At 49.3% G+C, this 18103-nt stretch overlaps 1 protein-coding gene across 4 annotated transcripts in view; it reads left to right on the top strand.

The window, feature by feature from the left end:
- The first annotated feature begins 15857 nt into the window (after window positions 1-15857).
- PPP2R5D (protein phosphatase 2 regulatory subunit B'delta) overlaps window positions 15858-18103 on the top strand; it is a 155513-nt gene continuing 153267 nt past the window's right edge. For 2 of the 4 annotated variants that reach the window (XM_063918742.1, XM_063918741.1), the window contains exon 1: window positions 15860-16063. In XM_063918742.1, the coding sequence (XP_063774812.1) occupies window positions 15926-16063 (138 nt within the window). In that variant the 5' untranslated portion in view covers window positions 15860-15925. Of the gene's footprint in view, window positions 16064-18103 lie in introns of all 4 variants that reach the window. The other 2 variants (XM_063918739.1, XM_063918740.1) reach the window with 2 other exon arrangements.

The raw sequence follows: 18103 nt of genomic DNA, 5'->3' as shown, positions 1-18103 counted from the left end.
TATTATTTCTCCGCTCTCAAGTTCTACATTTCAGTTCATATTTCATCGCTCCCAAGTTCATCTATTATTTAACTGGTTCCAGCCAGTATCCACTCCGTGCTAACAACAGTCTGGTTCCAGCCAGTATCCACAGCAGCTGTTTTACCTTCAGCAACCCAGCTTTTCCTGGAACACCAGCTGGCACAATCCTGGGTTATCTCCATTGCTACAGTCGGGCCTGGTAAGGACTTTCCATCTAGAAGATCATAAGAACTATCTCACACTACCAGTGCCCTGTGGCTCCTGCCATCCTGTAGTACCCAGGAACTGTATTTATTATTTGCTGACTTTTACGTTTTCTTTTACTGCTGCTGTGTTGCGGAGTTGTCATAATAAACATCATTGACTTTTATCCAAGTTGTCGTGGTCACGCCTTCGGGCAGTTATTATTCATGTTACTTACATGTCCAGGGGTCTGATACAACCTCCCAGGTTCCGGTACATCTCAGCCCCTACAACTGAGGCTGCCTCCCGTCAGCTCAGGCCCTCAGTTGTGACAGTAAGCACTGACCTAATGAATCCAGCCGGAGACCAGGATCAAGCGGCCAGGCCGATGCAAGAACTGGCAGCCCGACTAGAAGATCAGGAGGCTGCACAGGGCCACATCATCCGCTGTCTCCAGGATCTCTCTACTCGGCTGGATGGGATTCAGACAACTCTCCGTGGATCAGGCGCATCTGGTGCGTCAACCACAGTGACTCCAGTTATAACCCCACCCACCTTACCCATTTCTGCTCCACGTCTTCATCTTCCAACGCCAGCAAAATTTGACGGATCTCCAAGATTCTGCAGGGGATTTCTCAACCAGTGTGAGATTCAGTTTGAGCTACAACCTGGCAATTTTCCCAGTGACCGTACAAAAATTGCCTACATTATCTCTCTTCTCAGTGGCTCCGCCCTTGACTGGGCATCACCGTTATGGGAGAGGTCCGACACCCTGCTATCTTCTTACACTGCATTCGTGTCAACATTCAGGCGCATCTTCGACGAGCCAGGCCGGGTAACCTCAGCTTCATCCGAGATTCTCCGTTTACGCCAGGGGTCACGTACTGTAGGACAATATCTGATACAGTTCCAGATCCTGGCATCCGAACTGGCATGGAACGACGAGGCCCTGTATGCTGCATTCTGGCATGGCTTATCTGAGCTTATTAAAGATGAGTTAGCTACCAGAGACTTACCTTCTAAGTTAGATGAGCTAATCTCACTCTGCACGAAAGTTGATTTACGTTTCAGAGAGAGAGCAACTGAGCGTGGAAGATCATCTGCTCCAAAATCTTCTGCTCCTCCTCCTCGTCAACTGTCACCATCTAAAGATGAGCCCATGCAAATTGGCCGTTCCCGTTTAACTCCTGCTGAGCGCCGAAGACGCCTCTCTGAGTCTCTTTGTCTTTACTGTGCAGTTCCGTCTCACACCATCAATGCCTGTCCCGAACGTCCGGGAAAACTCCAAACCCTAGCTCGCCCAGGAGAGGGCCGGCTAGGAGTAATGATCTCCTCTCCATCTCCTCATGATTGTAATCTCCCAGTCTCGCTTCAAGTTGCTCAACGTTATCGGAACGTCATTGCCCTCCTTGATTCCGGAGCAGCTGGGAACTTTATTACTGAAGCCTATGTTAAACGGTGGTCCCTACCCACCGAGAGACTTCCTTCCTCCTTTTCCTTAACTGCCGTGGATGGCAGTAAAATTTTTGATACTGTTATTGCTCTAAGGACTCTACCAGTTCGTCTGAGAGTGGGAGTTCTTCATTCCGAACTTATTTCACTTTTAGTGATTCCAAGAGCCACACATCCTGTGGTCCTGGGCCTTCCATGGCTCCGTCTTCACAATCCTACAATTGATTGGACGACTACGCAAATCCTGGCATGGGGTTCCTCCTGTGCAGAGACATGTTTGTTTAAAGTATTGCCTGTCTGTTCTTCCTCCCCCAGGTCGTCTGATGTTCCACCTCCTCCATATCAAGATTTCACGGATGTGTTCAGTAAAGCTTCTGCTGATATCCTTCCTCCTCATAGAGAATGGGACTGCCCGATTGATCTCGTTCCAGGGAAGGTTCCACCTCGAGGCCGAACTTATCCGTTGTCTCTGCCTGAGACGCATTCTATGGAGGAATACATTAAAGAGAACCTAGCAAAGGGGTTCATTCGACCTTCTTCTTCCCCAGCCGGCGCAGGCTTCTTTTTTGTAAAAAAGAAAGATGGTGGTCTGCGGCCGTGCATCGACTACAGAGGTTTGAACGACATTACCATCAAGAACCGTTATCCTTTACCCCTGATTACTGAGCTCTTTGACAGAGTTAGCGGAGCTACCATCTTTACAAAGCTGGACTTGCGAGGTGCATACAATCTCATCCGGATCCGTGAGGGTGACGAGTGGAAGACCGCCTTTAACACCCGTGACGGACATTATGAGTACCTCGTCATGCCCTTCGGATTGAGCAATGCTCCAGCTGTCTTCCAGCATTTTGTCAATGAGATCTTCAGAGACATTCTATACCGTCATGTCGTGGTCTATCTAGACGATATCCTCATTTTTGCCAACGATTTAGAGGAACATCGTTTTTGGGTTAAAGAGGTTCTGTCCCGTCTCCGTGTCAATCATCTCTATTGCAAATTAGAAAAATGCGTCTTTGAAGTCAAGTCCATTCCGTTTCTAGGGTACATTGTGTCCGGTTCCGGACTAGAGATGGATCCTGAGAAACTACAAGCAATCCAAAATTGGCCGGTACCCTTAACCCTCAAAGGGGTCCAGAGGTTCTTAGGGTTCGCCAACTATTACCGAAAGTTTATACAAGACTTTTCCACCGTTGTGGCGCCTATTACTGCTTTCACTAAGAAGGGTGCTAACCCGTCCAAGTGGTCTGAAGAAGCCATGCAAGCATTTCATCTTTTAAAACAAAGGTTCATCTCTGCGCCTGTTCTGAAACAGCCTGACATCGACTCTCCTTTCATCTTAGAGGTGGATGCCTCCTCCGTTGGAGTAGGAGCGGTGTTATCTCAGAGGGCTAAAGATGGCCATTTACATCCTTGCAGTTTCTTCTCCCGGAAGTTCTCCCCAGCTGAGCGCAACTATGCCATTGGCGACCAGGAGTTGCTAGCCATCAAGCTCGCTCTAGAAGAGTGGAGGTATCTGTTGGAGGGAGCTTCTCATTTAATCACCATACTTACAGACCACAAGAACCTTTTATACCTGAAGGGCGCACAATGTCTCAACCCTCGTCAGGCCAGATGGGCACTTTTCTTTTCCAGGTTCGACTTTAAACTCCAGTTCTGTCCGGGCTCTCAGAATCGCAAGGCCGATGCCCTTTCCCGCTCATGGGAGCAAGAAAATGAGTCAGAGTCTTCAGACAAGCATCCTATTATAAATCTGTTGGCATTCTCCACGGTAGGGATGGACTCTACGCCCCCATCAGGGAAAAGTTTTGTGAAGCCGATGCTAAGGAAGAAGCTCATGCATTGGGCCCATGCTTCCCGTTTTGCCGGACATACAGGTATCCAAAAAACCCTGGAGTTTATCTCTAGGTCCTATTGGTGGCCAACTCTGAAAAAAGACGTCTTGGAGTTTATTGCATCTTGCCCAAAGTGTGCCCAACATAAAGTATCCCGCCAGTCGCCTGCGGGGCAACTGGTTCCACTATCCGTTCCCCGTCGACCATGGACCCACTTGTCGATGGATTTCATTACAGACTTACCCATGTGCAACAAGTTCAATACCATCTGGGTGGTAGTTGACCGGTTCACCAAGATGGCACACTTCATTCCTCTCACCGGTCTTCCGTCAGCTTCCAAGTTGGCTCAAGTATTCATACAAGAGATCTTCCGACTCCACGGTCTTCCTGAAGAAATTATCTCAGATCGAGGAGTTCAATTCACAGCCAAATTCTGGCGAAGTTTATGTCAAGTCCTCCAAGTCAAGCTAAAGTTTTCCACGGCTTACCATCCTCAGACCAATGGTCAAACCGAGAGGGTGAATCAGGACTTGGAGGCCTTCCTCCGCATCTATGTGTCCTCCTCTCAAGATGACTGGGTTCAATTACTTCCCTGGGCCGAGTTCTGTCATAACAACCAGTATCATTCTTCATCTTCTTCAACACCATTCTTCACCAACTTTGGATTCCACCCTAAAGTCCCTGAGTTCCAACCGCTTCCAGCAACTTCTGTTCCCGCAGTGGATATCACCTTGCATCAGTTTGCCAATATCTGGAAGAGCGTACGATCAGCTCTGCTCAAGGCATCGTTCAGGTACAAGAAGTTTGCGGATAAGAAGCGTCGAGCAGTTCCTGCTCTCAAGGTGGGTGATCGGGTATGGTTATCCACGAAGAATTTGAGGTTAAGAGTTCCCAGTATGAAGTTTGCACCTCGCTATATCGGTCCTTTCAAGATTGAACAAGTCATCAATCCTGTTGCTTACAGACTCCAGTTGCCTCCCTTCTTAAAAATACCCAGGACATTCCATGTTTCCCTGTTGAAACCGCTGATCTTGAATCGGTTTCATTCCTCACTTCCTCCAACTCCGAAAGTCCAAACTCAACGAGGCGTTGAGTATGAAGTGGCCAAGATCCTGGACTCACGTCAACGTTACGGTCAACTACAGTATCTTATTGACTGGAAGGGTTACGGCCCTGAGGAACGTTCATGGACCAATGCTTCTGATGTCCATGCTCCTGCCTTGGTCCGGAGATTCCATTCCAAGTTTCCTCAAAAGCCAAAGAAGTGTCCTGGGGCCACTCCTAAAGGGGGGGGTGCTGTCACGATCCGGGTATCTGGACGCCATTTCTTACCCATCAGATGCCTCCTAAGGCTGGCTCAGCGCTCCAGGACCGGATCCCATCTGTTATCCTAATGTTCACATTCCTGCATCCTCTCCTGTCTCTCTGAGACGCTGTCACAGTAACGCCTTATTACATCTGGCATGGCGTCTCCCGCGGCCTCCGCCGCCGTCCCTGAGCTTCTGCATGCAGAGTGTCAGAGTGGCGATTACGTCAGCCGCGGCCTCCGCTGTGTCCGCGTGGTTGGATGTGCACTTGTCAGCCTGGCGTCTCCTGTCTCCAGTGGCCGGCGCCGCCATTACTGTTTTCATTACCACATGGATTACAAACCAAACTTCCCTCCAAGTGTCTGCATGGGCGCAGCCATCTTGGATTCTGTCAGCTGATCATTTCCTCCAATCTGTTGTCAGTATTGTTAATCTGCATAATTGCCTAGCCAATCCCTTCCTTGCTGCAGGTATAAATACACTGTGCCTGAGCAAGGAAGGCGTCAGTGCTTTGGTTGTCAAACCTAGTTCCTGTTTGTCTCTCTCCTGTGATTGTCTTCCAGGTTCCAGCTCCTGTCTCAAGACTTCCACCATAGAGACCCGCACCAGCATTCCACCTGCGGTGTAGCCTGACTCTCCAATCCATTGTGGATTCATCTGTTTCCAGCTACAACATTACCTGCTTCCAGCTCAGCTTTCAGCAGAGTACAACTTCCCTTAAAGGGCCGGTGTCCTTTCTACACTTTACCACTCTCCACCGGTATTATTATTTCTCCGCTCTCAAGTTCTACATTTCAGTTCATATTTCATCGCTCCCAAGTTCATCTATTATTTAACTGGTTCCAGCCAGTATCCACTCCGTGCTAACAACAGTCTGGTTCCAGCCAGTATCCACAGCAGCTGTTTTACCTTCAGCAACCCAGCTTTTCCTGGAACACCAGCTGGCACAATCCTGGGTTATCTCCATTGCTACAGTCGGGCCTGGTAAGGACTTTCCATCTAGAAGATCATAAGAACTATCTCACACTACCAGTGCCCTGTGGCTCCTGCCATCCTGTAGTACCCAGGAACTGTATTTATTATTTGCTGACTTTTACGTTTTCTTTTACTGCTGCTGTGTTGCGGAGTTGTCATAATAAACATCATTGACTTTTATCCAAGTTGTCGTGGTCACGCCTTCGGGCAGTTATTATTCATGTTACTTACATGTCCAGGGGTCTGATACAACCTCCCAGGTTCCGGTACATCTCAGCCCCTACAACTGAGGCTGCCTCCCGTCAGCTCAGGCCCTCAGTTGTGACAGGTAGTACCAGAGTGATGAGTCTGAGGAGCGAGGACACTGTAATAACAACAACTAATTTGATTTATGACCCAACGATAGAGACAATGTTGTGATGAAAATGTGATTCCACGGTCCGTTTCTTTCACCCGTTTCTCCTTTGTTTTCCTCCAAGGTACAAAGACATCCGCTTGGAAGAAGAATTTGACAACCTCTTTTATACAGACCATTGATGAACTGTGCCACAGACCCCCAATATCCCTAGTGACTTTAACTTTTTACGAAAGCCCAAATACTTTAGAGACTGTAATTTTATGGACATTAGAAAAGCTTTTGTCGCCATTTATAGCAAAAGCACCGAGAGACATCAGACAACATGTACATCAAGACAAGACATCAGACAAGACCTCAATCGGCGAATGCATATTAAAACTCACATAGTTTTATGACTGCATTTATAACGTTGTTTCTTACCTTCACCACTACAACCCTCAGGTAATGACACACATAGTCGACAGGGAATATAGACACATATATCAGCATTCACATGTTTCCCCCATTCATGTATCATCAACTAAATGTGCTCCCCCATTTGTTGCAACCAAAAGCCGAAAAGAGCTCGGTAAAGTTTGACAGCCCATCCACAGTCCCTTGATACGGGATAAGAAGGATTCAAATGTATACTTCGCAATACCTCGAAGCTTGATTTAAAACACGTACGGCACGATGATACATGACCCCTCAAACATGGTGTTAGGTGCCGGGGTCCGCTTGTCTGCGCGGCCCGGCGCCTAGCAACTAGAGACGCCGTGCGCGTACAGCCGCCGGCTCCCTAGCAACGCTAGACGCCGGGCGCGCTGAGCCGCACGGACCCTAGCAACGGGGACGCCACTGGCGGACCGCGTTCCCCGTTGCTAGGCTTTAGGAAATTAAGATATTCACCTGCTCTCTGGCCGTGCAGCAAGGCAGCTGCACGGCATTTATTCTAATCAGCCTTTAGCAGCTGATTGGAGGACTCCTTGTTAAATACACTCCCAGGGCTTCTCACAGACGCCGGTAATAGCTTCCTGCATGCTGCCTTTGTTTGCTGAGAGTCTGTTTCCAGTCCTGCTGTATCCGGTCATTCCAGTCCTCAGAAGTCCGGTATTCGGGAGTTGTCATCTCATCCCAAGAGGTCGTTTGGTTCCCTGGAGTCCTGACTGATCACCGTTTTATATCCAGTGGTGTTCGTGAGTTGCGGCTCAGCCGCTTTACCTTTTATATTTTGTGTTTGGAGCATGTGCGGAGGGTTCCGCTTCCACAAGTCCTCTCTGGTACTCGGCGGTGCTGGGTAGGAGAATTGGACAAGTGGATATTTTGGTTGTCCTTTTCCCTGGCGGTTTCTCCGCACATATTATAGTTTTGAGTTTGCTTAGCCCCTGGCCTGGTTGTTTAGTTAGAGGGCCTCTTGTTATCACCCTGTCTCGGGTTTCCCTTTGTCTCTCATTAAGACCGGGGGGCATCGAAGTTGGGCAGACATAATCCGCCCTTCAAACGCGGCTGCCAAGGGCTCAAGAAACCATAGTCTCGCAGGGGATTTCTGACAACACGGGTGAGACAACAGAGTTAGGGCGCCAGGGGCTATTTTCCTGTCCTGCTCCCTTCCCCAGCATTCCGTTCCAGTGCTCCGGTCCTTGCCATAAGATCTCCTCTGACCAGAGTGCTGGAATCATAACACATGGATTCATACACACACACTTCTACTATCTCACTAGGTCATATTTTTCCCACCTTCTCCTCTCCTCCCTTTACCCAATCATAAAAAGGTATTTACATGATGACATATATTTTTCTGTTTGAACTGTTTTAGGAAGTGGCAGTTATTGATGACTGCCAAAGGGTGGACTGTCAAAGTCGAAAAATATCATGCTTCACGTTGCCATGTTAACCCCATGCGCTTGCCCGCTGCACGTGCACATTCTCTCCCGTGCGTGCGCATATTCGCAGTTGCGTAATGGAGCTTCTACGGCCGTGCGCATTGGCGCGTGGTATGTGCATTTACGGTAGAGTTTGTGTGCGTCTGGTGGGCGACTCGATCGTTACATAGTTAATCCGAATAGTATGTTTTATAGGTAATGGTCCCCTTAATAATAACTGTAAGTTTGTTTAGTATAACTGGTTCATGAACAAAGGAATTCCTCTTTGCATGATACGAAGGGTCAGATAGGGTCTGAGCGATGGTGTTTGGTACCTAACCGAAGAGTATTTTATTAGAAACAATCCGGTGCTGGTTAGGTAGAGATTAATTGCTCCTGCGTATAGTTATGTCTATAAATAGTTTCTGGACTTTTACTGTATTTTGCGGTTCATTGTCCATGTGGTAGGAATCCTGAGATTCCCTCCCACCTGAGCAGTCTGGAATAGTCACAGCCCACCTGTTCAAACAAACCTATGACCTTTTGTTGTAATGTGAAGACAGATTCCTGTGTCCAATGAACAATGAGATATAGGTCCCTTTGTAGTGTACTGTATGCAGTGTATATAAGGAACAGCCAGTTTGGGCCAGCTTAGTCTACTCTCCACAAAAGGTTTTCATCACTGACTAACTATGGAGCTGGTGACCAGGACTGCGCAGCGATCATTCCCCAGTGTGTAAGTTTTTCTCTGTAACCAACTTGTTCTCTGTTTGTATTTGCCATACTCTCTCTCTCTGTTATTGTTAAAATGTTGTATATTGTATATGTGTAGTTATCATGTTTAGGTATTGATGATAGTCTGTAGTGTATAAGATGTTAACTGTATTTTTCCCTTTTTACATAACTAAATCTCGTTAGTAAAGGTTTTGGAACCTCAGCAGGGTGTCTGTGTTTCTCTAGCTAGTACAAAGGGTTTCAATGTATCTCAATCACTCAAACAGCTTGCTTAAATATCCAGGTTAACCCGTGGTATATCATTGCAGTATCTCAATACTAAGACTTACAGTATAATCAGGCTCTGTGTTTAAAGTTTATAAAAGTACTGTCTGTGTGTACGCTCGCTGTGTGTATTCCATACACCCAGCGTAGCGTGTGTACGTAATTTGCGTACCACGTGCGAGGCCTTCATACGCAAATAGCGTACGGAGGGCGTAGCACGTGCACGTGGTTTAGCGGCCATTACGGCTACACGGTATTAGTATATAGCTAATGTTAAAAGGTAGATAACGGACTCTATCAGTGGTCAATATTGGAGTGAGTCGTGGTACTCAGCGGAGAAGGAGTGGGTGAAAGCGCTCTAAGAACTTTCACCGTCTTGCGTAAAAAGGAAAAAGTCCGCGATGGGATCCAATTGCACAAGCGGTGGACGTTTTGTAGACAGGGTTCAGGTTGAAGAGCCGCGGCCCAAGGGGTCAGCGAGGTTTGTTATGTGTGGTAAATATGGATCACACACGGAAGACTTTTTGTCTGAATGGGTACGTATGACTGACAAAGATAGGGTAACATTCCCTAGGGTGGGCAGCTTTGAACCAGAGGTATTACAGAACTTAAGGATAAGGATATGTCTGATAAAATCCAAGAAACAAAGGATTAGACATACAGATTGTTTAAATTTATGGCAACAGGAGGGGGATGTGCAAAGGGAATTAGCTCGCGCAGCAGGTTCCAAACCTAGCGGGAAAACAATGGCGACCGCAGCACCACCACCATATATTGTGGGGGAGAAAGTGGCTACAGACAATGGTACATTGGTACAGGATAGGAGAGTAATTGATAAATGTACTAACGCTAACCCTTGCCAGTTGCATCCCATTTAAAATTTTCCCCAGGACTGCGAGCAGGAACATGAGCCCAGCACGATATCGGCACTCTCTCTAGCAGCCACCATACAGGACACTCAGATGGGCACGGCCCAACCAACAAGAGCAGTAGTCAGGCCCCCTAGCGGTGGGATAAGTGAGGTCGTGTCCACAGGTAAGTACGGTACCATACATTATGCAGAGACAATAGCTCGCCACATTGTAGAATCAAACCAGAATGATGTAATTGAATTAAATCCTGTCAGGGTGATTGCAGTCCCCAATGGGAAGACTGACGCTCAGGGAGTCACTCCCATCAGGAACATTGCCATGCACTGTTCCTGGTCCCGAGTAGAGTTAAGGTCAATTATGTCAGAATTTCCAGATCCCAGAAAAGATCTAGTCGGATGCCAGATGTTCATTAAAGAGTTAGGTAACGCCAACGAACCCACGAACAAAGATTGGTGAACAGTGCTACGGGTATGTTTACCCTCAAATATTGACCCCGCAAAATTCATAACTGATTGTAAGTTAGACGCAGAAGTACCTCTCACTGATGAATACAATCAGGAGAATGTACGGCAAATCAATCTGCAATTAGGAGTATATTTCCCTACTGTTGTCAAATGGAATAAAATCTTTTACATAAGACAAAAGGAAGGTGAAATGGCATCCGAATATTTCCATCGAGCACTGCAGGAAATGTCTAGATACACTGGGATCGAGGACATAAAAGATAATGCGCATCACAGGGAGGTAGCTGTTACTGTATTAATGGACGGGTTAAAAGAGGCATTAAGAGCAAGGGTACAGACCTCTCTACCAAACTGGAGAGGTATCTCGGTGGCTGCATTGAGAGAGTCCGCTATCGAGCACGACAGGAACATCAGTAAGCACAGGGAGTCTCAGGGGGAAAAGCTGATGACAGTAAGTATAGACGCACTTACCAAAAAGCCATATCAGCCGAAACCCCAGACCCCTGATGGTAAGTCACGTATAGTAACATGCTATGCTTGTCACCAGGTAGGACATTACTCGAGGGAATGTAAGAATAAAGGTACACATAATGTATACCGACCCCCTAGACCAGGATATGAACCACACTACAATGCACATGATTGGGATCAGGGACCACTTAGGAGAAATTACGAGCCACATGCAGGGGAAACAAGGAGGTACCCACCAAGGAGAGACTGGCAGGCCTCCAAAAATTCTCAGCTACCCCCCCCACATATTGTAGCTGCCAATGCGCTGCGGGAGGGTCTCAACACACAATAGGGGTTGGGCCACACCTGTAGTCTGCAGCCAGTGAAGTTGATTGCTAGCCTTGGTAGTGAACCTGAGGTAACGGTTGATGTAGCTGGTGTACCATTACCTTTTCTCGTAGATACAGGGGCGGCCAGGTCAGTGTTAAATTCAACGATAGGTATAAAAACCACGGGTAAAACAATTTCGGCAATGGGAGTAACAGGAACTGTGCAACAATACCCTTTGAGTAGACCGGCAGAGATTACGATAGGGCCTTTGCAAACCAAACATTCTTTTCTGCTGGCTGCATCGGCTCCGACTAATCTACTCGACAGAGATTTATTGTGTAAAATGCGGTATGTCATATACTGTACTCCTGAGGGTGTCTTCTTGGATATACCTGGGAACCACGCTCAAGAAGTACAAGATATATTAGACACCCCTCAAAGGCTAATGTCGCATTCTACTGTTATAGACAAGTGTCCATCAAAGGTAGAGGAAATGATCTCACAAATACCGGGTTCCCTATGGACCAAAGATGGACAAGACACTGGATTGATGGTGAATGTAGCTCCAGTAGTAGTACAAGTAAAAGATGGTAGGATAGCTCCAAAAATCCCTCAGTATCCTCTGAAGCCAGAGGTACAATTAGGAGTGTACCCTGTCATAGAGTGGCTGCTACAGCAGGACATCCTAGTCAGGACGTCCAGCACCGCCAATAGTCCCATCTTCCCTGTGAAAAAGAGTGGGGGGGAGGGGTTATAGGCTAGTGCGGGATCTAAGGGGGATAAACAAGATAGTTGAGAGCCAATTCCCCGTAGTGCCCAATCCAGCAGTCATCCTCATGCAAATTCCCTCTACGGCAAAATTTTTCACTGTCATTGACCTCTGTTCTCCTTTCTTTTCTGTCCCTCTTCACCCTGACAGCCAATACCTTTTTGCTTTTACATACAGGGGAGTACAGTACACCTGGACTCGTCTCCCCCAAGGTTTCATTGACAGCCCGAGTATTTTCTCTCAGGCCTTGCATGACTGTTTACAATCCTTTCAACCTGAGAGTGGATCAGTGCTAATACAGTATGTTGATGACTTATTGTTATATTCTGACTCACTAGAATCGTCCTTGAAAGACACGAAACAGCTTCTGTTTCATCTTTCCCAAACGGGACACAAGGCTTCAAAGGATAAGTTGCAGTTGTGCCAGACCAGGGTAAAATATTTGGGACATTGCTTGACTCAAGGACTTAGACACCTCACCGCTGATAGAATACAGGCGATTCGTGACATGACTCTGCCACAAACGCAACAACAGATCCGCACTTTCCTTGGAATGTGTGGGTACTGTCGAAACTGGATTCCAGGGTTCTCTATACTGGCTTTACCTTTGCATGAAATGGTCTCCTGTGTCTGCAGTGTTCCCAGAATGGCATACTAATTCCAGTTACGGCTCGTTACAGTGCCCTGCTCATTCTCCACTTTCCCAGCATTTAGGCCTATTTCCTCCACACCAGAGTTCCCTCCAAAACCCAGACATGGGTGCCGCCATGACCCTTGCGATCAGCTGACAGCTGAGTACCCAACCACAGACTCTGCAGCAGTCACCTGACTCTGCACACCAATCCCCTGCTTTACAAATCCCTGGCCTAGCAGCGTGCATCTGACCAGATCCTCCAATCACCGCTCTCCAGGATTGACATAAGGATTTCACAGACAAGCAGCAGTAGCCTTGAACAATGTCGTTTCACTGGGCTTCTTCTCTAGGCTCCAGACTCTTAACTCCTGCAACTTGTGGAAGTACTCTGTCTGAACATTGGTTCCAGTGTGATACACTCTGACCATCGGTTTCAGTCCAATGGGCTCTGACCATCGGTTCCTGTCCGATACTCTCTGCCATTGGTTCCAGTAGAATACTCTTTGTCATCGGTTCCAGTCCGATACTCTCTGCCATCAGTTCCAATCAGATACTCTCCGCCATCGGTTCCAATCAGATACTCTCTTCCATCGGTTCCAGTCCAATGCTCTCTGCCATCAGTTCCAGTCCGAAACTCTCTGCTGTCAGTTCCAGTCCAATAGCCTGACCATCGGTTCCAGTCTGATAACCTGACCATCAGTTCCAGTATGTCTAACAGTGCCATTGGTTTCCATCTTCGGCTTCTACGATCGGTTCTGCTCTCACTTAGTACCCGTCAATACCAGAGGTTCTCAGGTGTCTGTACAGGGAAACCTGAGCAGAGGGCCGCAACTTGCTCATCAGGTGTAGCGAAACCCAAATCCCCCTGCGGAGGTCAGTGGAGAAGACCACCGGCTGGGTTAGACTCCGCGCCTCTACTCCTGGTATTCGGCATTTCCCAAGTACCCACCTGTAAACCCATCATCCAGCATTGGTAGTAATCTTCAACCTCCCTATGTCAGTTCCTTGCTCTTCTGCTCATGTGCAAGAGCTACCTGAAGCCTCCAAAGTTTATCTTCTCTGCATCCACCAGTGGCCCACTGAGGTCACCAGCCGTGAACACAAGACTGTACAGACCTGACACCCCCACCCACCTCGTAGTGCCTTAATCTAACATCCCCCTTCACCGCAGCCTAACCCTCCCCGGCATACTTATGTTCGAGATTCCAGCAATCGGGATTCCAGTACTGGCATTGTGATAATTGTCAGGATCCCAGATTCGGTCTTGTGACCAGTGTAGGTATTCCTACTAACGGCATACCGATCACCGCTATGCTGACCAAATCCCCTTCTTAAGACAAGCTGTGATTTATTAAGCTAATATGATATATAAGCATAATGTACTTTGAACAACTCTTATTCAGTACAAACGTACCGTATAGCTTAAAATGATTGCACTTATTGTGTAATGTAATAACTATACAAGAACTTTTTTCGTAATAAGTGCAAAAAATCAAAACAAAAAACATTTTTGTTAAAACAAAATTGTTTTATATTCTTAAATTAGGAATTTTTTTTTTTTTTAGAGCTTCTTTCGGCTTGTGAAGCTTGTTGTGTGTAGCTGAGTCGGAAAACATGAAGACAATTTTATTTGCCAAAAATGTTTATGTATCTTGAGACAAATCACTCTGGGTTGCTTAAGGGGAGAATGATTTAATGTTGGTTCATCTCGTTTGAATTTGACCTGAATAAGAAACCGGGGGCCCCACGGTGTCTAAATTTAACACCAACCTGCAGAATGCAAACTCATAAAGTCCTGATTTCGAGACGCAAGTTCCAATTAGCATGCTCAGCAGCAAACGTATGCATCTCTATGTATCACCGAACAATTTTGAGAGTCACACATCATGGATATTTCTCTCCGCCCACAACTGGGCGTTACAGGGGAAACTGGACGTATGTACCCAAGAGAACCCAGGCATGGCATGTGTGTGTAGCAAGTTACACCATATTTAGGGGGGAATCCAATTGCGGCCGACCGGGCGAATGTGCGAGTTTTGGCAGAGTTGCATGCACTAAGTGTGCATTGAGAAACACATTATGCAGTACCTAGCCTCTGACCACTACGCAGAGTCTCCAACTCTGGCGTTCGACCATGACTTAGTGTTCCCCAACACTGTACCCTAACTACTGGCAATATGCCTCAGACCACCGCTCTTGTGACCTCCATGCTGGCTTCTGACCGCTGCTCATGTGTCCTCCACTTTGGCCGCTAACCACTGCTCATGTGTTCTCCACTCTGGCCCTTAACCACTACTCATGTGACCTCCACTCTGGCCAATGACTACTGCTCATGTGTCCTGCACTCTGGCCCATGACCACTACTTATGTGTCCTCCACTCTGGCCCCTGATCACTACTCATGTGACCACCACTCTGGTCCTTGGCCACTCATCATGTGACCTCCACTCTGGCCCCTGATCACTGCTCGTGTGTCCTCCACTCTGGCCGCTGACCACTGCTTATGTGTACTCCACTCTGGCCCCTAATCACTACTCATGTGTCCTCCCGTCTGGCCCCTGATCACGTGTTCTGCACTCTGGCCCCTGACCACTGCTCATGTGACCTCCACTCTGGCCCCTGACCACTGTTCATGTGTCCTTCATGCTGGCCCCTGTCCACTGCTCATGGGTCCTCCACTCTGGCCGATGACCACTGCTCATGTGTCCTCCACTCTGGCCCCTAACCACTACTCATGTGTCCTCCACTCTGGCCCTTAACCACTACTCATGTGACCTCCACTATGGCCAATGACCACTGCTCATGTGTCCTCCACTCTGGCCATGACCACTACTTATGTGTCCTCCACTCTGGCCCCTGATCACTACTCATGTGACCACCACTCTGGTCCTTGGCCACTCGTCATGTGACCTCCACTCTGGCCGCTGACAACTGTTCATGGGTCCTCCACTCTGGCCCCTTACCACTACTCATGTGACCTCCAGTATGGCCCCTGACCACTGCACATGTGACCTCCACTCTGGCCCCTGACCACTGCTCTTGTGTCCTCCACTCTGGCTCCTGACCACTGCTCATGTGTCCTCCACTCTGGTCCCTGACCGCTACTCATGTGGCCACCACTCTGGTGGTCCCTGGCCACTCGTCATGTGACCACCGCTCTGGCTCCTGACACAATGCTCATTTGCCCTCCATAGGCCCGGCCTGACTACAATTTATGTAATTTCCTCTCTAGCAGATAGGTATCAGCACGGGGAAGCCGGGAAACGTCCGCCCTGTGAGGGAGATTGGCCACCGGGAGTGGACGGACACGGACACGGTCACGAATAGGTGAAGCAAGATGGCGGAACGTGTCAGGCAAATATGGGTGAAGCAAGATGGAGTCCCGGCGCTGACTGACATACCCGACCAATGCTTCCAGAGCGGTAAACGGCTTGTTACCATGGCAACACGTACGCTGCAACGTCACTTCACCGATATAATGACGTCATACGTCAAACGCGAGCCGAAAATCTGCAGAGACCTCCCGAGAGGACAAGAGACAGCGAGAGACATGCCAAATAAAGCCAAGAAAGAGAAGGTGAGACGGCTCCTCCCTTTGTGGATTTATATAGAGACAGCTCCCACTCACAGTGTGTATCCAGAGAGAAAGAGAGACAGCTCCCACCCACAGTGTGTGTATACAGAGAGACAGCTCCCACCACCAGTATATATACAGAGAGAGACACACACACATAGCTCACGCCCACAGTAGGTATCCATAGAGAGAGAGAAAGAGACCGCTCCCACCCACAGTGTGTATCCAGAGAGACCGCTCCCTCCCACAGTGTGTGTATCCAGAGAGACCGCTCCCTCCCACAGTGTGTGTATCCAGAGAGTCCGCTCCCGCCCACAGTGTGTGTATCCAGAGAGTCCGCTCCCGCCCACAGTGTGTGTATCCAGAGAGTCCGCTCCCGCCCACAGTGTGTGTATCCAGAGAGTCCGCTCCCGCCCACAGTGTGTGTATCCAGAGAGTCCGCTCCCGCCCACAGTGTGTGTATCCAGAGAGTCCGCTCCCGCCCACAGTGTGTGTATCCAGAGAGTCCGCTCCCGCCCACAGTGTGTGTGTCCAGAGAGTCCGCTCCCGTCCACAGTGTGTGTATCCTGAGAGACTGCTCCCGCCCACAGTGTGTGTGTCCAGAGAGTCCGCTCCCGTCCACAGTGTGTGTATCCAGAGAGACCGCTCCCGCCCACAGTGTGTGTATCCTGAGAGACCGCTCCCGCCCACAGTGTGTGTATCCTGAGAGACCGCTCCCGCCCACAGTGTGTGTATCCTGAGAGACCGCTCCCGCCCACAGTGTGTGTATCCTGAGAGACCGCTCCCGCCCACAGTGTGTGTATCCTGAGAGACCGCTCCCGCCCACAGTGTGTGTATCCTGAGAGACCGCTCCCGCCCACAGTGTGTGTATCCAGAGAGACCGCTCCCGCCCACAGTGTGTGTATCCTGAGAGACCGCTCCCGCCCACAGTGTGTATCCAGAGAGACCGCTCCCGCCCACCGTGTGTGTATCCAGAGAGACCGCTCCCGCCCACAGTGTGTGTATCCTGAGAGACCGCTCCCGCCCACAGTGTGTGTATCCTGAGAGACCGCTCCCGCCCACAGTGTGTGTGTATCCTGAGAGACCGCTCCCGCCCACAGTGTGTGTGTATCCTGAGAGACCGCTCCCGCCCACAGTGTGTGTGTATCCTGAGAGACCGCTCCCGCCCACAGTGTGTGTGTATCCTGAGAGACCGCTCCCGCCCACAGTGTGTGTGTATCCTGAGAGACCGCTCCCGCCCACAGTGTGTGTGTATCCTGAGAGACCGCTCCCGCCCACAGTGTGTGTGTATCCTGAGAGACCGCTCCCGCCCACAGTGTGTGTGTATCCTGAGAGACCGCTCCCGCCCACAGTGTGTGTGTGTATCCTGAGAGACCGCTCCCGCCCACAGTGTGTGTGTATCCTGAGAGACCGCTCCCGCCCACAGTGTGTGTGTATCCTGAGAGACCGCTCCCGCCCACAGTGTGTGTGTATCCTGAGAGACCGCTCCCGCCCACAGTGTGTGTGTATCCTGAGAGACCGCTCCCGCCCACAGTGTGTGTGTATCCTGAGAGACCGCTCCCGCCCACAGTGTGTGTGTATCCTGAGAGACCGCTCCCGCCCACAGTGTGTGTGTATCCTGAGAGACCGCTCCCGCCCACAGTGTGTGTGTATCCTGAGAGACCGCTCCCGCCCACAGTGTGTGTGTATCCTGAGAGACCGCTCCCGCCCACAGTGTGTGTGTATCCTGAGAGACCGCTCCCGCCCACAGTGTGTGTGTATCCTGAGAGACCGCTCCCGCCCACAGTGTGTGTGTATCCTGAGAGACCGCTCCCGCCCACAGTGTGTGTGTATCCTGAGAGACCGCTCCCGCCCACAGTGTGTGTGTATCCTGAGAGACCGCTCCCGCCCACAGTGTGTGTGTATCCTGAGAGACCGCTCCCGCCCACAGTGTGTGTGTATCCTGAGAGACCGCTCCCGCCCACAGTGTGTGTGTATCCTGAGAGACAAAACCCACCACCAGCGTACCTACAGAGAGAGAGAGAGAGAGAGATACATATCTCC

The sequence above is a fragment of the Pseudophryne corroboree genome, chromosome 4 (genome assembly GCF_028390025.1).
Source record: "Pseudophryne corroboree isolate aPseCor3 chromosome 4, aPseCor3.hap2, whole genome shotgun sequence".
In the NCBI taxonomy this organism is placed as follows: Eukaryota; Metazoa; Chordata; class Amphibia; order Anura; family Myobatrachidae; genus Pseudophryne; species Pseudophryne corroboree.
The sequence above is the reverse complement of the archived record's forward strand: the minus strand, read 5'-3'. Positions and strand labels throughout refer to the sequence as shown.